Raw genomic sequence first — 26,770 nt, forward strand, 5'->3', positions numbered from 1 at the left:
ATTTACTCAGGACAAACAGGCTTTGATGGACATTTTGTTTTTATTACTTCAGATTTAGTCGTTTATTTCTAAGCACATAATTATTATTTTGAGACCATGTACTGACAAGTCAGAACAAGCTGTGGGAGATGGTGTTGCTGTTTTTCTTGCGTAGGCGCACACAGCACATTCCATGGTTGAATAAAAACAGGGTAGACAAAGCCCATGGTCAAATAACCGACTGCTGGCCCTGGAAGTGTGAGATGCATGCCTGCGTTGCACACCAAACACCCTTTGTGCACGTATGCGTGTGCATTATGCACACACAAACACAGTTGTTTCACATGGGCAGAGCAATAACCAGGGTCACTAACCATTATCTCACACACACATGCACGATTGCACGCACACACACACACGTACGCGGCGCACAGTTGCACACACAGACACACACACACACACACTAGTGGGAAGAAAGTGTACGCTCAGTGTCCCATTTTCACAGCACATACATTCTTCAGTTATTGCTCACGTTGTTTTGACTTTTGTGTCTCACTGAGTTAGCATAATTATGAAAACACCCTTTCACATCATTGGTGAACTTTTGGGAAATAGGCTTTGAGTCATCATAACAAGTGGATAGGAAATGAAAACAGATTGGAATTGTATCAGTAGCTAAGCCCTAGGGGTGGAGCTAAACTCAACACTGAAGGGGCTGAGCACTTTTGGGGGGCCCTTCTCATTAAATCATTTTAAAATTCACGGCTGTAAAATAGCTTTTATCCTATCATAAACAAATTGTCACTTATTGAGCCAAGCAAGCCACAAGACGAGCTTGATAAAAGAAAACAGATACCATTGACAAACCAAGGACATCACACTGTCGCTCTACATTGATTGGCGAATGGTTCAGCACCATCGCCGATAGACAGTGGCAGGTCGTGTATGCTGTGAGCCAGCACAGGAATAAAATACCCAAGAGAACAAAGTAGCATACAGAGCCTGATAGTCTCTGTCTCAGGATGTCAATCCCCTTTTCAATGCACTTGACCGCTGGGAGATGGATTGCTGAGGTGAACTGAACACCTACCATCAGCTCCATGTACTTAATGCTACTTGGGATTGCTCTACCAACTGAGTTACCCAGACGCAAAGTTTGAAAGATAGTTTGAATGACTCGTATACTGTAGCTTCCCACTGCTCTGTGTGCGAGAGGTACACCCAGATCTTTGTCGGTAATGTTCATTTATGGGTGCACTTCTGCAAAAAAAAAATCACATAATAATCTATACATTTTGGAGACAGTTCCTATGCCAGTCGCTGCATCTCTTAATTGAATATCAATAGTTTAATTATCATCAAGAGTCTAGTTAGAGAGGCCTTTCCACCCTTCCAAGACAAATATTCTGGGTGAAATTCTGTTGTGTAGGCAAATCTTCCACTGATTTGTAGTGGGAGATCCAAAACTTTATTTCACTCTTTTGTCCTGTTGTCTTGGCTTGCAGATATCTCTTCGTCTGTGTCTGTGCCCGACGACAAATGGCTATCAACCCTGGAGAGCACCCATTGGCTAGATTACACCAGGTAACAGACCTGTTTAGACAAATCTAATCCATCATCCATAATGGATTGGATACCCACGGCTTTACATTGATCACAAAGATTTGAAATGTCTCTCTTTTGACCACATTTACAGATTTGACCATTGATTTGACCACGGTTAAAAACTTGTCTGACCAAAGCCACTAGCCATGATTATGATGCCTTGATTGTACCATGGTGATATGATGTCACATTTTCATATCATATGCCTGATTAATACGATGATGACCCGTGCCAACAATAGCAGATCTATATTGCAACGTGTTTTGAGCTTGTAGATCTGCTATTTTGTCCGTCATACGACAAATTATAAATCAGGCTTGGATAAGTCAAATTCCTTGTATGTGAACATACTTGGCCAATAAACTGACTCCGATACTGTTGATTTATGCTAATCTGTGCTTTAACTCAATGCTTCTAGTGTTTACTAAAGTCAAATGCACAGCATACCACCATTCGTATTACTTTTTGGCTACGTAGAAACAGATAATGGTCTTTGATACATGTAGTATCTGTCATGTATGCATTCATAACAATGAAAGTGAAATCTTTTCAGTGTTTGCTAAATTGCCTGTCATCTCAACATCGTCTTTAAAGGTTTCATGACTTTCTGTTTTACAACACATTAAAAGTCTTTGTCATGGTCCTTCAAATGTGTATAAAAAGTTTTAACTGAAAATTCCACTCCAGTTAGCCATTGCAGGTGTTTTTCTCTCACATTTCTAAAGCCTTTTCAACTGCAATGAAAAAAAGAAATCTTTGCCTGCGGGTGTCGCTGTTGAGGGATTTTGCCTGCTCCGCCCAGAAAACCCCAGACCACAGAAAATCCACTGAATGTTCAAAGCTCAGGTTTTTTGGGTGTAATTGAGGTCATAAAACCCCCCAAAAAACATTTAAAAAAAAACAAAGTGAAAATGAATGTCATAGAACATTTAAACATCTTTCCAAGTGACCTGACAAATAATAAGAATGAACAATGCATTATTTTCCCTAATATATTTACTATTTATGTACTTTGTTACAGTTAAGGATTACAGTTAAAATGCATTAATCTCAGCCCATCATAATCTGCTAGCACCTGTTCACCTGCACGCCTCTGTCTCCAGGTGCTGTCTGAGGAAAGCAGCTGAGGTAGCCTGCCTGCTCCGTGGTGGTCACCTGACCGTCGTGCTGCAAGGTGAGTCACGTGACCCTCGCCCCCAGCTCTTGTTATTCAAGCCATTCATTATTCACAGCGCCTCGCTGTCATTAAGAGCATGTTTATGCTCTCCCTGAAGGAGCTGCTACTGGGGACAAGCACACTCCAATGGGCCTACATGAAGTCACTTAATTGACCCAGAGCACGGCGTCAAGGACACTGTTACAGCTGCCAGTATTGTTGTAGTTGTCACGTACGGACGGGCCAGCTTAATTGTTGTGACTTGAGGCGCTTCAAGCAGTCCAAAGTGAAAGTAGCCAAATGCTGTCTAGACTTTTAAAGTGGTAGATGTTCAAAGAGGCCTTTGTCATTTCTCAGGCAAACAAGGAATACTGCTGTCTACTCTAGTATTCAAGTTGCCATGTTAGGTATTGCTAGGCTTATGTAGTACTTATAACTGGATAATTGATTAGTGATAGTCTCATTGTTTAACTTTTGGTGTTCTAATCACTCTTTATTAATTACTTATTCTCCTGTAATCTACTGTTCTCATTTTAAGTTACGTGGGACAATGTGAACATGGTACAAGCAACTGCTAGCACTCAGTACAGAGACAGTAGGCTGTTGTTCACTAATACTCATATGTCTGGCTTCCTATCGTGCAGGCATAAACATGGGGATGAGCTTGCCTCAGCCAATGTTTATTGCTAGCTACTGGCCTTTGATTTTCTCTTCTCCAGCTGTAAGTGTCTTGCAGTTGGCAGGGTCTGAGAATGGCTGTTTGGCTGAGAGGCTCATATATCAGTCTCAGTCTTAAGACCCCAGTCCAAGCCGCAGAACTGCCCACCACTGGCCTGATCACTAGTAAATAAGCCACTGCAGTTATGACTCACGGGCACTTCTAGACAGGCCCCAAATCTCTCTCTCTCTCTCTCGCTCTCGCTCTCGCTCTCTCTCTCTTTTTGTGGTGTATGCCTGTCTCTCTTTGTCTGTTTACAGAATGTCAGTCCCTGTCATATTCCCCCTCTCTTTCTCAGGCTTGCAGTATAGTGTCAGACTCTTTCACTGTCTGTCTTTCTGTCTCTCTCCCTCTCAATCTCTCTGGTCTGTCTTTCTCATTCTCGCATTCTCTCTCTCTCTCTCTCTCTCTCTCTCTCTCTCTCTCTCTCTCTCCTCTCTCTAGCTTGTTGTCATTCTGTTGTTGAATAAAAAGCCAGAGGTCTGCTCCCCAGATGCTTGGCTGTGAATTGGGGGGTGGGGTATAGACTATAAGACAGAAACAACTAGAACATTCAGAACTTCATTGTTTGGTTTGAATATCCAGCACAAACTGAATGCATCACTTTCTATCTAGTGATCCAGGTTAGAAACAACCTTTAATTGTGCCTTGAAAAACTGGAGAGAAACTGCTCAGTGCTTAGCATTGCAATATGATCACAGCAGTACACTTACTCCCTCTTGCCTCTGTGTTATGCCAATGGAGAGTGCAAGGGCTACAATTTGACAGATGTGTCACAGTAGCAACACAATAGTACATATGACCATGAAACTTATCCACATTTACAAAATTACACAAATTGAAGAATAATCTTTAATAAAGGGGGCAGGGGTCCAATGAATCCAGATATTTATTTGCCTTTACTATTGCAATGGTATTTAAACATGTCTTAAGCAAAAAAAACTTGATTGATGATGATTTAATTTCTCGCTGCACTTATCATGTTTCTTTTCTTTATTTTAAAGTTTTATGTAAAGCAATGTGAAATAAAGTGCTTTATAGTTATATAACGAGATCCATACGTACTTAGTTGTGATAAAATAATCATAAACCAGTGTTATTCATGTTATTCATTCCGGTATTTGTGCCAAGGAAATTATTAAAACTGTTCCATATCTGCAGCTTGGTAGGCTGCAGATAACCGACACACCAACCATAGTCAGCGCCAAATTGATGCATGATAAACATCGGCTACATCGTTTTGTCTACTTATTTGCCAATTTTCTAATGGCAGTCAACGAGGTGAATATCGGCCGATGCGATAATACAGCCAACATATTAATGCATCGCTAATAAATATGCATATGCATACATACAGTACATACATACACATGCATACATTCATAGAATGAAAAACAAAGGTTTTATTATTATTACTAGGTAAAGAAATGGAAAAAGAGGCACAAGAAACATAAATAGTTTGTGCTCTCCTGCTGTGTTACAGAATCAGAGGACCGGGATATTAGCTGTGTGGTGTCATGCCTCGTCCAGGTGATGTGTGACCCCCATAGCCGGACGCAGGTGGGCTTCCAGGGCCTGGTGCAGAAGGAGTGGGTGATGGGCGGACACCGCTTCTACAGTCGCCTCAACCACCACCGTGACAATGACAAGGAGGAGGTGTGTGTGTGTGCGTATGTACGTGTGTGTGTGTGCGTGCGTATGTACGTACGTGTGTGCATGCGTGTGTGTGGACACGGCTATTACGTTGATGGTTTCAATGTAAGGATGTGATCCTTCTTTTTACCAGCTTACTTTGTTTGCACTCGCATATTATTGTTTACATGCATTTGATTGTGTTTCTGTTGACTCAATACAGACATGCATTGTGTGTGTGCTAGGCCTGACCTCGACTAAGTCGACTAGTCGACTGGTTAGTCGCGGGGGGTCCGAGTCGACTGCGTGTCTCTTAGTAATTTTTTTTTTTTTTTAAGGGACAAAAATGTTTTTAATTGTTTTTTGGCCAAGTCTACACCTGCAACCACACGTAACTTCCACTTTATTCTTCTTATTCCTCGTCTTTGTATTGGTATTGTTTGTGTTAGAGCGCCTCAGTGCGGCTGCAGAGTTCATGTGCAACCTCTTCCAGAGAGAGATAGAGACACTAGAAACTCTGCTGGAGACACAAAACAAACTGTGTAGACTTGGCCCTTTGAAATAAAATGTATTTTGGCCCTTTTTTTTTTTTTATATATTAGATTGGCAATTAGTCACCAATTAGATTCGACTAAACAAATCCTTAGGCGGGGACAGGCCTAGTGTGTGCATGTGAGTGTGTATGTGAACCTATCCACAGTTTAAGCAGACGATTTTGGCAGCAGTCTGCTGTAGGTTATCCGAGTAGGGAAGAAGCATCAGACGATCAACATGACAGAGGTCATCAGCTTTCAGCAGGGAGGCCCCGCAGCATCAGATTAACCACTTAAACCATATATACTTCAATGACTGGAGTGCCCCAGGGCTCTAGTCTAGGTACACTCCTTTTTCCCCTCTACACAAAATCACAAAATCTCAATTTCACGCTCACAATGCGTGAGCGTGAAATTATAGATTTGCTATTGTCGCCAAATGTTCAGGGTAAAGCATGGCTTCAATCCAGAATTCCAGCTATGATGGCTGCCTTTTTGGGCTAGCGTTTTATCCCAGGTGCATGCACAGAGATCCTAGAACTTGTGTAGCTTCTTTTTCATAATTACAGTGTAATAATAGCAAGCTTATTACTGTATACTACGTTAGTGTAACTAAACCGGTGCCCTTTGGGCATCAGGAACGATGCAAGTTGCAATCGGGAACAAAGCAAGTTGGGAATGCATGCCACACCCGGTTATGCAATAACCGTGGTCACTCGCTGTACCCGTTGTTAGAGTACCCAGTGCGGGTACCCGTTACCACAGTACTAATAACGTTAGATATCACAATTTACAATTTATAAATGATCACCGCTCTACTCGAGAGCGATGCAAGTGGGGAATGAATGCCCCACCCATTTATGCAATACCATTATCGTTGTTGTACCCGTTGTCAGGGTACCCAGTGCGGTACCCACTACCATACGACCGATCGGGGTTTCCTCTTGGCACTTTCTTGGCCGGCTAACCTGGCCCGACAAGATCCTATTTTTCCGTGTCGCTTGCCAAAAAGAACAGAAAGTAGAGTGATCTACAAGCACTCAGTAAATCTACAAGTTATACCACATCGCATGGTGTAATATTAGAGAATAAACCAACCAGGCTGGGAAATGTTTTGGGCAATGCATCTCACTAAAGGTTGAACGAGATTATGTATGAACGGTTGATTATGTAGGTAGGCTAGAAGCCTATACATAATAGATTTATTTTTGTTACGGTCATGTTAACTGTTACATGATGCCAATATAGTCACTTGCCTGTGTGTGTTCTTCCATCACTTAATCCAAAACTTTCTCTCCATGTCATGGAGTATGACAATACACTGTGCTTGTAATGTACAGTATTATATCCACAACATGTTGTACAACCTTTGAGGTGCGATGCAAATCGGAAGATGATGGCTTGGCTCGCTGTAACCTTCGATATTATGATCAATCAGATTTTTTTTTAAGTCAGTTCGGTCGGACAGACAGACAGACAGACAGACACAGGTTTCTGCGATAGATAGATAGATAGATAGATAGATAGATAGAGTTTGGACATGTTATTTTTTCTTCGTTTTTTCGCACAGAACCAGGAGATAACGTGATCCAAAGATTTACCATTTACCTGGTTAACTATCCTAATTACTTAAAAATCCTGTATCTCGGCTCCTGTGTTGTTGTTGTTTTTTGCGATGTATTTTTGCCGAAACATGCTATTTTTAACGTGTATAACAAGCGAACGGGAGGTCGCGATGAATTTTTTTTGGCGGAAGCACAGTGAAACCCTCCGTGATTAGCAACCATCAGGGGATCGATCATACTGGAGATAAATATTCTGTGACTACCGTACTTGAAAAGGTAAGAAAATCGAAAAATCGCTGGTAGTCTGGGCCTTATTTAGTTGTATATCCTCTGGCAGTTAAAGAGTTAAGTGGCCAGCCTATAAAACATTATGTGATCAAGTGCCTCAAGTTAGATTTTCAACCGAGAAAACGCCTTTGACAGCGTCACCAGACCCTGAATGCAAGGCTAGCGATTCAGGGGCTGGAGCCAGGCTATCAAACTGAGTAGTACGTTGATACAATTTGAACAATCAGATATTTGGCTGAAAAAGTTGCTGAGAAACACTCCTGATGTTCATTCAAGCCATGCTTTGTGGTACAACTAAATAGGGGCTGATCGGTCCAGCGGTTTGTGTGATTAGCTCTGGTCACACAGACATTACATTTTTATTGTAGCACTTTGAGATTGCCCCTAATGTAAAGTGCATTTTAAATTAAATTCACCGTTATTGTTATTATTATTACAGTCAAACAGACAGGCAGACCAACCAAAATGGTTAGAGTCCTGCAGAACCACGCTGCCCCATTAGCATCTGTGTCTGACAGTCAATTTGTTGCTGGAGGTTGTTGTTGTGACGGAGAGCTCTCTGTTTAGTTGTTCAGCCTGAGCAAATAAGACATTGGGAAGTGAACAGTAAGCTAATGACACATGAATATAGGGCACACAGATAATTGCAATATTGACTTGAATGAAATGGCTATGTGGAATGAATAGCCATTATGACATATTCTCAGTTTCTATTCCGACCATATAACAAGACCATATACTGTAAACAGGTGCCTCCTCCTGGAGAGTTACTGTCGGCCATCAGCTGACCACCAGTTGTTGTCTTTGTAACGTGTTCCAATGCAGATTTTACCAAAGACGTGAGGCGATGCATAGCGATTTGATCAGACACAGGTAGTCGCCGTTAGCTCTTGCAAGTTGGCATTGGGAACTATGGCTGAGTCATAGTGACATGAGCGTGATGCCGTGGTCCGCGCGCTGGCCGGTGTTCCCTTTAAGGATGTGAAGCGTGGAAATACATAATTAAAATACATAATTCTCTCCTCTCCTCTCCTATCCTCTGCCCTCCAGGCTCCAGTTTTCCTCCTCTTCCTGGACTGTGTGTGGCAGCTGTTGGCCCAGTACCCCTCCCGCTTCCAGCTGACAGGTGACTTCCTGCTGGCTCTGCACGACAGTGTCCACCTGCCTCTCTTCAGCAGCTTCCTGGCCAACTGCCAACGCGAGAGGTGCAAACGCACGCAGGTACGAGACCACTTCATTATGTCTGACTGTGACATGCTTGTGTTTATTGGAAGGTGCAGATGCAGCAGGCGCCCTGCCCAAACTCAAAATGTTTTACTTCATGTCTGGAGTTTTTTTTTTGGTTGATATATTTTCAACTCTGGGTGTTTGGATGAGTGTTTTAGAAGAGTACAGTGATAGAAATGGAACAAAGAGAAATGTTTCTGACAACCCCATTTGATGTTCATTCAAATCATGCTTTGAGGTACAAAATAGGGGATACATGGGTCTTTTGATTTATGTTTAGTCTCAAATAGGACATCACACTAGAATCCCAGGATTACATTAATACTGTAGCTGTTCTTATGCATACATCTGTCTCCACTCATCTGTAAGAAATCCGTAGTCTGATTCAACATTGTACAAGATACCGTAACGATGTCTAACTTTGTCACTTGTACCACAGCACCTGACTCAGACCTACACTCCAGTCAACGGCTGGAGGGACGTGCTGCCTCGAGGCGCGTCTCCGGACCCCTCGGACCCCCCTCTGCCCTCGGTGTGGGACTGGGCCCTGCAGTACAGTAGAGAGAGACGGGCCCGTTTCACCCAACCCATCCCTCCAACACCCCCACTCCAACCCCTGCTCAACGGCAACCTCAACACCAACCCAGACACACACAGGGTAAATGTCATCCACTCTCTCAAGCTCGCCTCAATCCTAGAGCCAGCCAGTTGTGTGACAGAAAAGCAGATTATTTGTCGTCAGTTAAGATGTTTTTTTCTTTCTGGCAATGGCCCACTGATTCTCAACCCTTTCTATGGATCCTCAGTTTGATATGCATGAGGCCATGGACCCCCATTTTAATACGATCTCCTACCCCAATCTACACTGTAAAATCCTCAGTGTTAATTTAACTCTGAGAGTGTACAAAATGGAACCAATTTGCACTCTCTCTGAGTTGCAGTCCTGTAAGGGTCCATGTGGTTCCTGGCTATCCGTCATTTAGCTAGGGACCCCTGGAACACCCTCAATGACCCCAGGGAGTACCCAGACCACACATTGAGAAACAGTGCAATACAAATGGTTTGTGATCAATTAAATTGTCCGGTCCAGCTGAAAAGTGGAGACCATCCATAGGTAATACGCTCCCCTTCCTCCACATGTGCTGATGAGATATCCTTGATCAAGACACATCAGTCCCTAAATCCTCCACTGGAGCTGTTCGAAGGCCAATATGTAGGACTGAGGTTGCACTGGGTGGTTACCAGGTCATAACTTTCTAACTGCATGGATGTAAAAAAGGATAGTAAAAAAAAACTGTGCATGTGGTCTTAGCCAATTTTCACTGGAAAAATAAGTCATCAGCATAAGTTTAGTTTTGTTGAACGTTGTATATTTTTCTCAGGCTCCTCAATAGTTTCATCTGTGCATACTGAGCTTTTGCAATTGCTCTGGAGTATTTTCAAAAGACCATTGCTCCCCCTTGTGGTGGTTATGAATTATGCATATAGTTCGCATTAAAGCGCATGAAACATTTTCTGTTCTAATTCATTTAATTAATTTATGAATTTGCCACCATGGGTACATTTTTACTCTCAGAGTTAATTTAACACTCCAGAATGTTGTGTTACTAGTTACAGTATAACGATTCATTATTTTACCATTCCTCCCTCTCTTCCTTTACCTCCCTCCATCAGCTGAGTGATACTATTCCAGGCTCTGTGTTCCTCCTCTCTCGAGGCACCTTCTCCTGTCCTGCCAACCTGCTTCCCTGGCGCAGCGGCAGCTCCGGCGTTTACAAAAAAAGTCACCGGAGGGCACCATCATCAGAGAACCTGCCTGGCTTGGAGAGGCTCCTGAAGGCCTGGGCCCTGACTGAGGGGCCCCAGGGCCTCACCTCCACCATGGGTCCCCAGGGACCCCTCGATCCCTATGAGCCTCTGTTGCCCCTCCTCCTGGGTCCCTGTGTGGGTGTATGGAAGGAGTGTTACCTCCGAGGGGCGCTCCATGCTCAGGTATGAGGCAATGTGTCCTTTGGCTACATATGGCAATATTACATGAGTGATCAGTAGTAATGTATGCGCAAACCATCTTTAGGGCATCAGACCCAAATTATTGGCGGACAAGTGCTGGGTCCACTGCCAAGGACAACACAAAGGTCTACCATCCCGAGTCTGCTGCAATATTGTAATACGAGTCAGCAGTGAAGAGGGCTTAAAAGCGCAAGTGTTTCTGAAGCTTTAATCCTATTGCCACAAAGAATCATGCTTCAACTAAGAGCATTTAAAATGTACTCAGTCAATCAAAAAGAGTTTGATCGTCAAATTTAGCCTTCAATCTTATTTTGGATTGGCCGCCATCTGCTCGACCAAAATATTGACATGCCTTTTTCTCTGGCTTAACCTGGGCCATGAACAAAAAGCCTTTGGCTCTTTAACTCTTCAACCCAACATGGCTGAAAGTGACCTAAAAATAAAGCTGTCAGTCACCCAGCATGGAATGTAATTTGTTGCATACACGTCCTCCACACATTATACTATGTATATAACAGGATGTATGTAGCCTATAGAGAATAATACAGACCCTTTGATGTGCTGATCAGTTGGAGCTGTTGGTTGACAACTCCTGATTTTCATGTTTTGGAGCCTTTGTTGGGCTGTCAGAGGATCACCATGGTGAAGTTTACAATAGACTAGTGGTAGTGTGGGTGGAAATTTTCTTCCACTTAAGTTTAAGTTTAAGCAGGGGGCTGCAAATTAGGACATTTTTGACAATTGTGTGTGTGTGTGTGTGTGTGTGTGTGTGTGTGTGTGTGTGTGTGTGTGTGTGTGTGTGTGTGTGTGTGTGTGTGTGTGTGTGTGTGTGTGTGTGTGTGTGTGTGTGTGTGTGTGTGTGTGTGTGTGTGTGTGTGTGTGTGTGTGTGTGTGTGTGTGCGCGAGAGAGAGAGATCTGGTTGTCCAGAACTTCTGGTACGACCGACTTAAACTCTGTGTGTGCGTATCGGCGAGGGCGTGAAGCGCCAAGTTGGTCAGATAGAACCGCAATTCCTCATATATGGAGTCTCTGATGTCATCAATAATGACATCAGAGACTGGTCCAAACTCCATTTTTGAGCATGCCTGACACAGAACTCCATATATGGGCATAAAAGGGACACAGACACACATAATGGGTATTTCGTGTGCATGGCCGAATCTGAAAATGAAGACCGCCAAATATTCAAATCTTTCCCTGATTCTGCCTATAATCATATGCCCTAAAGAGGGACACCAGTTTGAAAGCCCTTTAATGATTTTCTCACAAGTAGTCATCTGCTATTTGGACCTTTTTTAAGACCTTTAGTCCAGACATCTGCAACGTTTTTGGTTCATTTTAAGTGTAACAGGTACACGTCTTTAACAATTTGCAGCTATTCAGTAGACCTACTCATTATCTCATAGTGAAGGACCAACTGAGATCAACCGCATTCTGTGTTGTGTTGTGTCCAGGCATTCTCCCACCCCATCTCGTCTAACCACCCACACCCCGTGGAGCAGCTTGCCTGGGAGGTGCAACAGCTCAAAGACAAGCTAGCACTCGCCACCACCAGTACTGATGCAAACCCACCCAGCAAGAGAGCTGAACCCAGACGGACAGATGGCAACCTCAATCAGAACACCAACAACGGTACCTTCCTCTTCCCAGCATCAAGGTCTCAAGGCCTGGGTGTGACCAGACCAGTGGCACCTCCTACCTCCACTAACCTCCAGACCTCTAGGGCCCTTCTGCCTTCCTCTGCCCCGCTGTCGAGGCCCGGCCACAAGGACAGCAGTGGCAGCAGCAAGCACACCTTTCTCTTTGGCCATGCCTCAGTGACAGAGGCCCGCCAAGACCAGCGTTACTACCCGATGCCCAATAACGGCAAGCTGACCAAAAGCAATGGCCCTTCATTAGGTTCCTGAGACTTGACCCTCATCCATTTCTCATAGAAATTATCTAGACAATTGCCCCCCTTGTTGTGGGACTGTGACAAAGTTTTACCCCCACACAATATCAAACTGACCATGTGTCACCTCACTGACGGCAGATACTGAGTTTATCCAGATCTTGTTGAAGGTGTCGTGTGTTGAACTGCAGTAGTGATTAAACAATTAGTGCTGCAGGACAAGTGCTCTTGACTCTGCAACCTATCATCTGAGCTGTAAGGTACTGAAGAGTATGATCATTATATTGTACTATTGTACACAAAGTCCTGATATTCAGTATTCCAGTTTTGAATTAAGTTAAATCGACAATATGTAAAAATTCATGTCCATTGTCTCCCTCTCCCGACGGAGAGATGTAATTGCAACGATGTCTGAACTACAATAAAGATGATGGTACATCCACAATAGTGTCCAATCCGGTGGACCGTCTATCATTATACGTTTGAAATTCTTAGCACTTAAAACAGGTGGTTGTTAATATCATTAGCTTTACCTGACCACCATGTCAGTTTTCCCTTACAAAAAAAGGAAGATGCTCAGTAATGTTGGTGACATGAGGGCTTCAGAAGCACATCTTTTCTTTTTTTTGGCACATCTCAGTGAGCATGTTGTCATTTTTCAACAAAAACAAAAGCTTTCAACAGACAGATTTTTTAATATGTAGCTTAGCTTTTAGCCTGCCTCGCTGTACCATGTTGTCCCAATGTGTAAAAGTGTTCAGTTGGTTGGAATGGAAAAATAGACAATAGCTGTGACTATTGTTCACTAAGTGGACACTAGGGGAAAAAGCAAAACAAAAGATATACTGTTTTTTTTAACTTGAATTTAGGGCATGTGCTATTTTGGTACTGTACTTGTATCTCCCCACTTGCATAGATGCAGGAGAGCTGTGAGAGGCCTACATTCAGTTCCATGTATTATATTAGGTTGTGATACTGCCTGTGAAGTATTATATAGATTTTAGAATGCATGATTGAGACACATAGGGCCATTGCAGTGTATATACATTACAGAGTACACACACACTGTTTGTATATAGTACATTGCTATGAATGAATGTGATTTCAGGTGTTTTTTTTTACCAAGTTGAGTTATACAGTATCATGCATTGCTCTACATTTTCTTATTGTGGGACTGAAACAAACCATGATCTCCAAAGGTGGTTTTATTACCAGCTAAGGGTTTAGTGTTTACTTTAATTGCATCCAGCTTCCTGTGTTGTGCTGGATTAGTATGCAGCTAGCATTTGGGTCAATGACTTGGATGTGGTTGACTATTTAAATCACTGAGGGAAGTATTTGGTACTGGGCCTTAAAAGCCAAAATGTTGTTTGCATGATGTGGATGTCAAGCAGATACACTGGCATCAATCATACCATGGATTTGCAGTATGTATTCAAACAAGCATGTATTTTTGTTATTTTAAATGGATCCATATTTGACAGAAATGTATGCCTAATGTTGACCTTCTCTTTCAAAGGTACCTCACTTGATAGCACAATGAATTATGACATTGTTGTAAATATTCATTGTTTTAATATCAAAGCACATGTCGGTTACAATTTAAGAGCTTTCTGGATGCGATGCCAATGCATTTGCTTTGTCTTTCATGGAAAAACACAAGGACACTATTTAATTGCATGGACTATAAAGATGTGGTTCTACAATTCTAAAGAATTCTCCAGCATGTATGCCCATATACCTTCTAGGTGCAGTTCTGCACTGTTTTTGGTACAAACTTCACTTTGCCAGATGTACATATTTTTTGTATCAGCATGTTATAACCTTGATTAAAAAATGTATTTAGTTCATAATCTCTATTGTATTACTTAGTTCATCACGGCATGCAAAGAGCTGTAGACATTAACAAACTTTATTATTTCAACAAAATAAATATTTACAATAGGATCTGCAACACTTTACAAATAGCATGGCACTTACTGTACAATAGGACTCTTTCAAATTAAAAACAAATCATTAAAACTAAGAATTAAGGTGCAGATCTCTTTCACAGATTAACTCAAAGTAAGAAGTAATAGAAACTTGATTTACACAATATTAAATAAGCACATAAAGCTGTGTCTTTCCACATTCCGCTGTATTTAAGTAATATGGAACTCTGCACCTTAACTCACATCTGAGCAGTCTTTTAATAAGGTCATAGCTCTCAAGAATACTAAGTGGTAGGACACCGTCACTGTCAAAACAAAGTAAAGGTTCATGAAAATGTGCCGTGCAGCACTAAAATTATCAATATTTCTTAATGAAAACCAACATTTACAACTTTTGGTAGTGTGGGTTTCCTACCACTTACTATATACTGAGGCGATTCTTGGCACTTAAAACCAGTGGATGTTAGTATTTCCATTAGCTATACCTAACCACCATATACAACACAGAGAACAAACAAGGTAACATTGCTCAACATGGCAACATAGCTATAATAAAATAAAAAAAGAGCTTGCACATCCACTAGAAACACTCAGGTGCAGGGCAAATTGGTCAATAACAGGTAAAAAGAAATAGTCTGCACAACATTATTTCGGACTATTTCTTCTCACCCGCATAGCTAGCATGGCAGTGGAAATGCATTAAAATCAGACTCAAATAAAATGTTTAGATTTACCGTCAGAAGAAAACTGAAACGATACTGCAGCATTCACAGTTCACACTAGCAGCGACAAAGCAACAGCAACACATGCCGCTGCGTGACAGGCGCAAAAGAAAGGTTGAGCTGGCTTCAACTTCTTTCAGCGCTCCAATGACGCAGTGAAACGTCAATCAATCATATTTTGTTTCACCATTCTCCCTACAATTCCTGTTCCATTCCATAAAAGGAAGAAAAACACATTCTTGCTGTTAACCATTTCCCTGTGCTATTTAACTCTACCCTGTTAATATACGGAGTGTGGTTGAGCAACACTTTAGCGGCGCCTCGGCAGCCATGTAGCTGGCCACGCGCGGACGTTTTATAGCTTTGTCAACGCTATAGTGTGTATGCACCATAATGGAAAATGTATACTTCACACAACTGTGTCATGACTCATTACAAAGCATACATTAGGTTTCACCCTGCATCCTTTTCCATATGTAAAAGCATCAGGTTTATCCCCTCTGGCTGCCATGTTCTGTGCCGATACGCTGCTATTGCAGGATGGTGTAGGGCCCATAGAAGTAGCCTGAGCAGGACGGCCCCAGACCCCCGAGCTGCTGAATGGACTTGCACACAGGGCAAGGGTAGTTGGACAGGCCTTCAATGTCTGTAAAGGCCAGGTTGACGATCTGGTCACTGCAGGTGTCGCAGTAATGATGGCCACAGGAAAGGCGTTTGAGGCGGGCATCATAGGAGATGCAGCATTGGCAGTGGGGCAGATCGGGTCCCAGGGACAGAGAGCCAGTTAAGGAGCTGCTGTCCAGACTGGAGCTCAGCTTGGTGGGAGATCTGAGGGATGGAGATAAAATACTTAGATGTCTGGGGCGCCGCTGGCCTAGTGGTTAAGGCGCATACCACATAAGTCGAGGGTTCAAGTCCCGAGCCTGACGAACTTTGCTGCGTGTCACTTCCTGTCTCTCTCTCCTAGTTTCCTGTCTCTCTCTACTGTGTACTATCAATAAAGGCAGAAACAGCAAAAAAATCTATAAAATAATAGTTAATGTCTGAATTGTATGGGTCTGTGCATGGTGTGTAATCTATCCTACTATAAATGCGTGAGCGTGTGTGCGTGTGTCAACTTCAAACTCGGCATGTGTATCGCCGACGACCCAAAGGTGTGCCACATCGAGCTGGTCGGATAGGCGGTTGTCCAGAACCGCCAATCCAACCACTATGCTGAATATATAGGTATAGGCATATATGGAGCTCCGGTTGTCCAGAACTTCCGATCCGACCACTATGCCCATATATGGGTCCAACCGGCTTCATTATCGGCGAAGGGCGTGATGTGGGAAGGTGGTCAGATCAGTGGATCTCCCAAAAATATAGTTAGAACCGCAAATCCTCATATATGGAGTATGCTTATGTCATCAATAATATGACATACCGTGTTCTTCTGATTGGTTGAAATGAAAGAACAGGAACTGGCTGTTTCTACCCCTTTTTTCGCCGATAAAGTATAGTTTTTGTCCACGATGGAGGCGCGCCGTCTGAAGCAGACTTGGGCCATGAGAGGCACCGCCGAGCAAGCTTAGGCGAGCGAGTCGCCGAGCCAAACGTTGAGAAGTCTGCTTCAGCCGACTCAGCACCGTCCGAGTTATGGCAAAACACTGTCGTAGATTGTGTAGTCATGATGACTAAGAAGAAAACATGATAACAAAACAGAGAAGACAAAACAAACAATAACATGAAATCATCATCAATCTACACAATAATAATAGGCCTAATTAGTTACCTAACATAGTACAACTATATAAAAGGGAAAAGAGAAAAAGGAGAAAAGAAAAAGAGAACGAAATACAGAAACACAAAAACTAAGCCATGACAGTACAAATTTATATTCTTTGCACATATTTTTCTCACTTGTTCTATTGCTGACCCTCATCTATCCCATCACAAAAGCAGTTTATCATTCACATGTTCTTGGGGTAGCCTAGGGGACAAGACTTAGTGATATAAATTAAAAAACTAGGGTAGGCTACATGTGATGTAACCATAAGCATAGTCCAACTAGTACAAGAGAAACAAATCATTAAATAAATAAATTAAAGGTCAAATACATGATAATAAAATAGTACAGATTTTTTAAATGGCTTGTTGCATCTATTCTCATGGTGATTTACACTTCCTCTGTTGGTTGCTTAATGTTGGCTACAGTGACCAAGAAATAAGGCCATTTCACTGAGGTCTGTTCCATTAGGATTGGCTTTTAATTTGTTTCTTTAAGAAATTATTAAAGCTGCAAATCGAAACTGATTTTAATTAATAAATTGTTATCTATTTATATATATCTCCAACCACTGCTGCACACCTACAGTGGCTGTGATATTATACATTTGGTAGCCTATGTAAAATCACAGCCATTCGGGCTATGGTTGGAGAATGGAGATGGTCTCCCTACTCTTCCATTGAGGAATTTATATAGACCACAGCTACAGGTAGGCTATCTGCTGCGTAGCTACTATTTGTTTTTTATTCTCCCCTGGCATCATTTTTAAATGAAACTGGACAATGAGTATAATAGGATTGGTCTTTAAAAAAATACAAAGCCTACTACCGCAATTAACTATCTCTGAAAATGTAAAAAAAAAAAAAATTTTTATTTAATTGAAAATGACACTAATTCTATTCTCCAGAATGCTGTCAGAGGAAAAACAGTCACTCACCTCGAAGACGTCAAATCTTTCAAACAGTCGAAGCTAAGAGCCGCTAAGATCCTCCAGAACAGATCCATAATTCCGTTGCAGATCATATCATGGCACAGCAAAGATTTCATCCACTGGATTCTGAGGAACGTTATGATCCTCGCGTCGGTCACACATTATCATTACAGTCTCTTTGAGACGAAACCAAACCCACCTCGTTTACATATATGCCAATGAAAAGCGTGCCATCCAGCCGCATATCAAGAAAAGGGACGAAAACAAATGCGGTCTCGTTCCTCCAGTTTCATGTGCCAGTCAGGTGGACGAGGTTAGCGAATCATGAAGGTATAAATAAACCAAAGCTCGTCTGTGCGATTGTTTTTTATGTCGCTGTCTTCTCTCCAGAGTCCACCTACATCAGAGTCTGCATGCAAAAAGTGGCTCAGCTGTTGTTCAGCTGGGTAATTACCAGTGGTGTAAAGTAACTAAGTACATTTACTCAAGTACTACTGTATTAAGTACAATTTTGATTTTTTTTTAAACTTTACTGGAGTATTTCCAATTTTCAATACTTATACTTAAAACTACTCGATCCATTACATCTCATAGGCAACTATTGTACTAAACTCCACTACAATTATTTGAAAACTTTAGTTACTAATTTGTAGCTTTTGATTATTATAACACAGCTATACATGATATTATAGTTACTGTATAGTTGTATATCTGTCTGTCTCTTATATGTCATCATGATTTGTGTGCATGTGGATCTCATCTTAAACAAGCTCAGTGCTTTATGAGTCTTCCAGTTTAGTAGACAATTTATGGCACAATGGGACATTCTGCATAACAAGTAGCCTACTTTCTACTTTTGGTACTTTTTGAGACCAATACTTTTGTAGTATTCAAGTAAATCTTGAATTCCGGACTTTTACTTGTAACAGAGTATTTCTACATTGCAGTAGGTATTGATACTTTTACTTAAGTAAAAAATGTGAGTAGGCTACTTTTTCCACCACTGGAACACCGACTGACCACCCGATCGGAAAACGTGATAATCTCCCATTCAATGCATTGATAGCATTCGAAGCCACTGGACTGACTGCATGCATGATGCATTTGGCCCAATGATCCAAACAAGTGTAAGAATAGGTTTTCATTTGTAACTACAAATGTCATCGCCCACTTACAGTAGGCTATATGTATGAACATTAAGGAAAAGAATACTGATTGACCAGCAGCAACGTAGTAGATGATATTCGGTAAATGAGATTGTAGGTCAGCGTGAGGGTGACATGATCAAAATGCCCATTGCCTATAATAACCACCATGTGGCGACATATACCTGTATCAAAAGTAGCAAGTGAGAATGCTGTCAAATGTTTGGATGGAGTGCCCACTGGCCACTGCCCTTAAAGCCTCACAATGTAACGAGTTTTCCTAATGAATACAATTAAATGTTGTCCAATCTGTATGGTAGAGTTGCCTATGTTAACACAATATAACTTGGGTTATTGTTGGGTGGTTGTATTTTGTCTCCCTGCTCTTCTATTGAGACATTCAGATCTGGTCAAAGGTCATGTCTCACCTAGACAGGAGTAACAGGATAGGTGGGCACCAAGGATGAGTGGGCACCTCGGTATTAAGTTGGCTATTTTGTCCAAAATGTTAAATTAAAAAAATTGGGAAATTGTTTTAAGTAAAGTATACATGATTAGAACATGCTTACACTTTCTATAATTAAGGTCTAATATTTCTACAATTGCTACAAATTGCTACAAAACCTGTATACCCAGTCATTTTGGGGCATAAACAAGAAGTTGAAGGATAGAATTAAGCCTAATAATGATGTACCGTGCATGTTCACATCATGTAGGCCTATACTTTACATTTCTTAAGTTAAGACAATTTTTCAAATATTATATTTTTTTACATTTTGGACAAAATAGCCAATTTTACATCGAGGTGCCCATATGTCTCTAGTGCCTACCTATCCTGTATCCGACACAGGATCTGACACAAATTTTGACCAGGAGGTCACGATTAAATTTATCCCCCGAGCAAGCATGTCGGCTCTATTAGCTCAAGGTAAATATTTCAGCACTTGCGCACGAAACCGGGTCCAAATCCGGGGTAGAAGAGGAAAGTTACATAGTGCTGCTTTTAGACAACCATAATGTCAAAAATGCTACAAGCAAGTGCTGTTCCATCAACTGCATTCGTTTTGTTTTAAGGATGCATAATTTACAATTCACTCCTATGAATAGTTTGCTGCTACCACAACACAAATTGTCACAATATTTGTTCTTGACCAGCTTTACAGAAAAAAGAGGAAGGTTTGCCTCTTAATCTTTGTGTGGTATTATAACAACTTATTAGCATAAAGATAAAGAGGGTAGAGGATTTGACCCCCCTAACAACCTTATTGTGCCCAGGAAATTGGATCCCTTTGAAAATTAAATTATGTGTCACTGCTGCTGGTGAACTAAGCACTGGCTTGGCTAGTTACATTTGTCACAACGGTGGAGAGGATACAGGACATAATTTCCTCCAATTAAAATCAAATTAGACTCAAATAGCTGCTTATTACAATGCGTTTGCCCTGGTTGCCGTTGCAGTAAGAGCAATTCATCTGTAAGACACATTTTAGTGCATTATCTTCCACTGTCAGGAATGTGGGTGTCAAACAGCAGCCCATCTGCCTGCTGGTTCAGAGGCAATCTGTGTGCAGCTGTGTAGGAGTGTTGATCTGCTCTGCCAGTTTTACAACAGGTTCCCCTTGAGGGCCATGCATATGTTTTGCTCCTCCTTCTCTGCCTCCTGTTCTCCTTCTCTGCTCTGCTGCATCGTTATCTCTTTACTTGAAACATCTTCAGATGTCTTTTCTAATATGACTTATGGCATGTTTCAGGTATGCCTCAAGACACTATGATGTCATGAGTTGTTGATAATGCAGTGTCCATGTCTTTGCTGTTGAGGTGACCTTGGAACATGCGGACGAGCTGAACCCCACTCTCCAGCAGTGCCCCATTCATACCTCTGCAGCCCCATAACCTAGGAAGCAGCAGCTTGACCCCTCCACCCAGCCACAGATGCAGGTTGATCACAGCCTAGTAGCCTTTAGAGATTATAGACTATTACCTCACCAGGTAAATCAGATGACAGGGTACGTCAGTCTGTCTGGTGAGCAACGCCAGCACTCCCCAAGGAACCATGTCTTCCCCAAGGAACCCTCAGTCTACACCTCCAACATCCGTTTCAACTCCAGTATGTAGGCCTAACAGAAGTTCTGAAATGACCATTGTAAGCTGCATCACGGATGACAATGTGGACGAGAGATTCATTGGGTGGTGGGACACAAGTGATGTCAACAAACTTAACAAGCTTGTGAGGAAGGATAGCTCTGTATTTGAAGTTGGGCTGGACAATCTGGAGGTGGTTGCGCAGGGGAGGATGAGTAGGTAGCTGAACACCATAGACATATAAGGTAGACGCCTCCTCCGGCTCTGAGGCGTCTGTATCTCGGGTGCCATTTTGGAGAAGGCAAGCTTCCTGACTACTGGCCAATCACAGTGCATCTTTTCCGGGACTTGTCAGAATCAAGTTGTATAAAAATGAAGGTATATTTTTATACAACTAGATTCTGACAAGTCCCGGAAAAGACGCGCTGTGATTGGCCAGTAGTCAGGAAGCTTCTCCAAAATGGCGGCCACGATACAGGTCGCTCCAATGAACTGCAGAGGCCAATAAGGTATCTAGGGCCTAGGTTTCTATATCTATGGCTGAACACTCCCTCCAATCCCCTCTATGAGGACCTTGCAAAGATGAGGCGCGATGTGGTCATCAGGCTCCACAACCAAGCCTGACTCCCTTTATGAGAACATAAGACCTGCTGTTACTATTTGCTTTTCACTACTGACTCCTGTATGGACTCTGGTGCACTTGCACAGGGACTATTAGGATGTACATTATACTTATATTCATTCATAATAGATTGTATATATAGTGTTAGTAAAGTGCGCTCCTCAGACCGCAGATATCCGCCAGGCCGGGTTGCCTACCCAGGGCTGTCAGTCATGTGCAGCCGTCAGAACCCAAGGAAGCTGCAGGGGGAAATAAAAGATTGCACAACAGACGGTGCAACTTTCCGCGTTTGTGGCGCTCCCTAAGGACAGAGGTGAAAGTGCATTTGGTAGTGTGCACTGTAGAGGCCCCTCCACATACAATTTTCAGTTTGGGGATGATGGGATGTTGCATTCATGATAATAAGGCATGTTTTAAGAAATAGGCCCTGTCCACAATTACAGTCCACAATGTACATCTAAATACAGGCAAACAGTATGGCATATGAAAACCCTGTTTAACGGTCATTGTCAAATGATGCACGAGAGCATTGTGTCCCTAATTTGGTGTGTGTGTGTGTGTGTGTGTGTGTGTGTGTGTGTGTGTGTGTGTGTGTGTGTGCGTGTGCGTGTGCGTGTGCGTGTGCGTGCGTGTGTGTGCGTGTGTGTGCGTGTGTGCGTGTGTGTGTGTGTGTGTACAAATTGACAAAGTTCGGTACAAATTGAATCAAATGTAAGGGTCTGTTTGGTTCCATTTGTAAACTCTCAGAGTTAAATTAACCCTGAGGATTCTACAGAGTACATTGGGGTCTCAGAGATTTAAAAAAATATATAAAATGGTGGAGTGTGGCCTAATGTATTCATTAAACTGGGAGTCCTTGACATTAAAAAGCGTCACTGCTTTATGCAATGCTATATGTGCACAGTGTATTAGGGAATATTCTACACAAAACGCATAGTTCAGAGCAGAGGTTCAGTGGATAGACACTGCTAAGGTTTTCTAGTCACCAGTGTGATGGATGGATTCTTTTAGGTGGCGACTGTTCACTCAATATTAACTTGGCACTGGCAGTTGTTTCTGAGAACGTTTTATAACCAGATTCATCAGTCACTGAGGAAAAAATAGAATGTCTCACTGTGCACCTGTCTTATGGACTCTCTCTCTCTCTCTCTCTCTCTCTCTATCTCTCTCTCTCTCTCTCTCTCTCTCTTATCTACCGTATTTATCTTATCTTATTGCTTTCAAAGTTGAAAAGAGGGATGGTATCTGTTGTTAAGTGTACCAGGCTGAGTGGAGAAGATATGTCACTGTGTCCAGTAGATACAAGACAATAGGGCCTGTTAGTCAATAGATCTTTCAGTCAGACAATAGCAGCTAGAAGCCCTCAAGCAAGATTAGAATGAGCTCATCTGGTCCTTGTTGATCAATGATGGGGAGATGGCAGCTGGTGTGGTGAGAGACATCTGACTCTAAGCCAGGTGGTTTTATTATTATGCATAGAGTCAAGAAAACAGTAAAACACAATGTCACTATAAGATCATTTCAATGAATGAAAAAAAAACAGTCCATTGTCCACTCCAGACAGACAATGGACAGATTTATTTTTTGAAAAAGAGTTCTGTGCACAACAGAATTTATTTGAACAGTGTTCTCCTGTAATAATAATACTATTATGTAATTATAATTGCTATAAAAGAAGAGAGCGAAATACACATAACCAAGAGTTGAGCAGGGACAAATCATTTCTTCTTGAACTCAGGCTGAAAGTCTGTTTCCTGCTAAATCATTTCAGGCTGGGTCATCCAAAATCTCTTGGACCTCAAGTTATAGGCTACTACAAGTCATAATGTAGAACATGTAGAACTTAAAACAACATTTAATTTTGGGAAATCGAATCTTGCAGCAACATGCATAACCCATCAGATAAACCACACCAAACAACTGAATAGCAACAAACACAATAAATGCATAACTGTCATATAGTGCACATGAAATGAGTAGCCTAATTATAAAACACGTAAGAATACATGAAGTGAACATTATCTAGTTCACATAACAACATTATATTATAGCAGGCTATTTCAGCCTAGGCCTATTTCATTTGAATTGTAAAATCCCTGCAAGTAGGCAACAATTACCAGCTAAAATCATATGTGTGCCTATCAGGAGGTTTCTTTCATTTAGCCTGCTGCATCAATCTAATCAAATATTGTGTTGCAACACAAAACAGCCTTGTGTTATTTTTCATGGAGCACACACAACGCTCAATGCATAGGCCTAAATTATAGACTACTACTACTATGGGTAATGGGTCATCATACCAAAGGGGTTTCTGTACGTGACCAATTATAGGCACGAGCCTAAGCACGTGTACACACGTGCAATCAAGTGTGCACGACATGCCACGCACGCACCACGCACTCACCGGTGTGCGTGCGTGGCATGTCGTGCACACTTGATTGCACCAGCCATTTGGTGCATATGGCGAGTATGACAGTCGAATCCACTTGACGGAGAGAGAGCGAGATATATGGTTCATTTGAATGAGAATTAAGTTCTGTTGACTGAACTGCGTATTATCCAACCGCTGTGCCGTATATAACAATTAAAACACACTTCTAAAGAAACCCCCCCCAGCTACTTGACCACCCAGCCCCCGGAGGAAATTAACACACTTATTGTTTGTAATGTGAAAGCAAACGAGCAAAACCCCCTTCCTTCTGAAAGGAATGGTGTCTGCTGATGGAAGAGGAGAGGAACGCGGGGGGTGAAAGTAGGAGGGGAGCAGTGTTGCCATGTCGGCTTATTATAAGCGACTTTGGGCTTCTTTGTAAAGTTGTTTGTAAAAAATGGTAGTTGCGGCGGGTTGCAGTTTTTTTGGGGGGCTTGTTTCTAAAGTGAACTTGCTTGTTTAGGCTTGCCTCCAAAAAAAATTTACATTATTATTTAAACCAGGTTTCTCAAATATTTTCATGAAAATGTTTTGTCCCAGGGAGCATTTTTTGGGAATATATAAAAATATTCCAAATATTCCACATTTTAGAGTTTTTTTAAATAGTTTAGTTTTTGAAAATAGCTCACAGCTTGTATATAGGTTTAAAGTGCTCATGTGGCCTACTGTACTTGCTTCTTTTGGGCTTGTTTTCCTAGACCTTGTTGCTTATTTCTCTCACAAAATATGGCAACACAGGAGGGGAGCTGCCTGGTTATGTATATACTTCGTCGTACCGCGAATGTCGCGCGCGCGCCCCAAATCGCCGATCTACAAACTGTCAACGCGTCGCGTTCGCTACGCGTTGTGAGCTTTTAGGTTTGGCTATTGGCGGCGCGCGACACCGTCTCGCGACGGAGTATAAATGAGGATGCTCCAAGGAGGAGGATGCTGTGTGTAGTAAAGGGGGAGTCAGTGCACCACACACACACACACACGCGCGCGCACACACACACAGTGCTGTGCGTCTCATCCACAGTTTGGCACTAAACCGGATTTTATTTTTCTGCCCTTTTTCTTTGACCAGGTTGACACCCTCACATTCGGTCACTTGAAAACACGCCTGCGCGTATACACCCAAAGGTAAGCAATTACGAGACATATGGCTACTGTTCTTTGGGATTAGATTAAAACTTAAATGACATTATTTGTCCCTGCTGCACACTGTGTCGTTTATACCAGCTCTATCTGTAATGTATCGTGATAGATATCGTATATATAGGTCTAAAACACTAATAAGCTTTTTTAGGCTTGTTAGGTTTTATATGCGCAACGCAACGACCCCTTAACCTCGACCCAAACCGATTTTAGGGGATAAATCAAACAGTGGATTGAAAATTAAAGTTGAAATATAATTATTAAGTTCAATCAGTTGATTTGTGATCGTTGATTTGATTTTGATTTCAATCAATCAGTTGATTTGTGTAGGCCTGTTTGGGGAGCGTTCTGCTTTGCTACTGGCCCCGGGGTCTCGTGCGTAAGAGAGATTCCTCCTTCATCCCAGTACCACCACCATCATCACCACCACCACCACCACCACCATTATCATCATCATCGTCATTTAGAAAGAGGTTTCTCTCCGCTGTGAGAATATCGTCTAGTATTTATTGACACGATAAAACATGGACTAATAGGCTATATATCTCTTTCCCTCGATCTATCTAAATGGGTCTTAATTGATGCTGATATGGACTATGGATGCTGATGATGCCCTTCGTATAGCCTCACCTTTTCGCTTTACTTGACCGTTTGAAATGTGTAGCTCTCACCTTGAACAACATTGTTTACTACATCCACATAAAGTTATGTAGCCGATGTGCTGCTGCGTTTCGTTACTTTCATTTGCAGATCATATATAAATAGACTCGGCGCATGCAGCCTACCTTGGAAGCTACACACATCGCCAAAATGACCTTGTATAGTGGCTACCTATAGCTAGGAGTATGAGTGGACCGACCAGGGGCTGCAGGATTATTTCTCGTTTCCTGTGGCTTTCTAGTTATGGCACAGTCAGTGGGGTTGCCACCTTTTAATAGTGTTTGAAAAATAAAGTGTCCTGAATGAATTCACATTTGACTGCTAGTGCAGGTAGACCTAAGTGACCAAATAGTGTCCCTCACTCCCCCTGCATGAATGTAGCTACCTGCTGCAAGCTTTTTGCTTCCCTATAGATTTAGACTATTTGGCACTGTCAGACTATGTTATTTGTAGCTAGCTATACATTCTAGATCAGTCTATTTGGTATTTACTTTATTCCTAAAGAGTTTGCTTTATATTTTAATAATTATTATAATAACTGATGATTTCATTGTGCAGGGACAAACAATTAATTTGGCATTAGTTCAGGCTGGAAATCGTAGCCAACTAAGTCATTAGGGTAGTTTTGTCTAAAAGAAAACATCCAAAATATGAATAATTAACAAAGTAGGCCTATACAAAATAAATAAGAGAGACAAATCCCCTTTTTTTCTTCTCAGCAACTGGGAAAAACAGT

General features: G+C 41.9%; 2 protein-coding genes across 2 annotated transcripts in view; one reads left to right on the forward strand and one right to left on the reverse strand.

Annotated features, from left to right (window-relative positions):
- mtmr11 (myotubularin related protein 11) overlaps nucleotides 1–14,423 on the forward strand; it is a 39,265-nt gene extending 24,842 nt beyond the window's left edge. Inside the window, exons 11-17 of the mRNA XM_080426896.1 lie at nucleotides 1,485–1,563; nucleotides 2,688–2,758; nucleotides 4,942–5,114; nucleotides 8,527–8,697; nucleotides 9,143–9,361; nucleotides 10,378–10,695; nucleotides 12,169–14,423. Of these exons, the coding sequence (XP_080283022.1) occupies nucleotides 1,485–1,563; nucleotides 2,688–2,758; nucleotides 4,942–5,114; nucleotides 8,527–8,697; nucleotides 9,143–9,361; nucleotides 10,378–10,695; nucleotides 12,169–12,621 (1,484 nt within the window). The 3' untranslated portion in view covers nucleotides 12,622–14,423. The remainder of the gene's footprint in view (nucleotides 1–1,484; nucleotides 1,564–2,687; nucleotides 2,759–4,941; nucleotides 5,115–8,526; nucleotides 8,698–9,142; nucleotides 9,362–10,377; nucleotides 10,696–12,168) is intronic.
- A 532-nt stretch (nucleotides 14,424–14,955) lies between these two features.
- Nucleotides 14,956–18,182, reverse strand: LOC308084325 (uncharacterized protein). Its single transcript, XM_080426915.1, has 2 exons — nucleotides 17,964–18,182; nucleotides 14,956–16,086 (listed from the first exon to the last, which is right to left on the reverse strand). The coding sequence occupies exons 1-2, from the start codon at nucleotides 18,071–18,073 to the stop codon at nucleotides 15,789–15,791; spliced, it is 408 nt and encodes a 135-aa protein (XP_080283041.1). The 5' UTR covers nucleotides 18,074–18,182; the 3' UTR covers nucleotides 14,956–15,788.
- Between the last annotated feature and the right edge of the window lie 8,588 nt (nucleotides 18,183–26,770).

Source organism: Gymnoscopelus braueri (assembly GCF_963280865.1).
Source record: "Gymnoscopelus braueri genome assembly, chromosome: 4".
Classification (NCBI taxonomy): Eukaryota; Metazoa; Chordata; class Actinopteri; order Myctophiformes; family Myctophidae; genus Gymnoscopelus; species Gymnoscopelus braueri.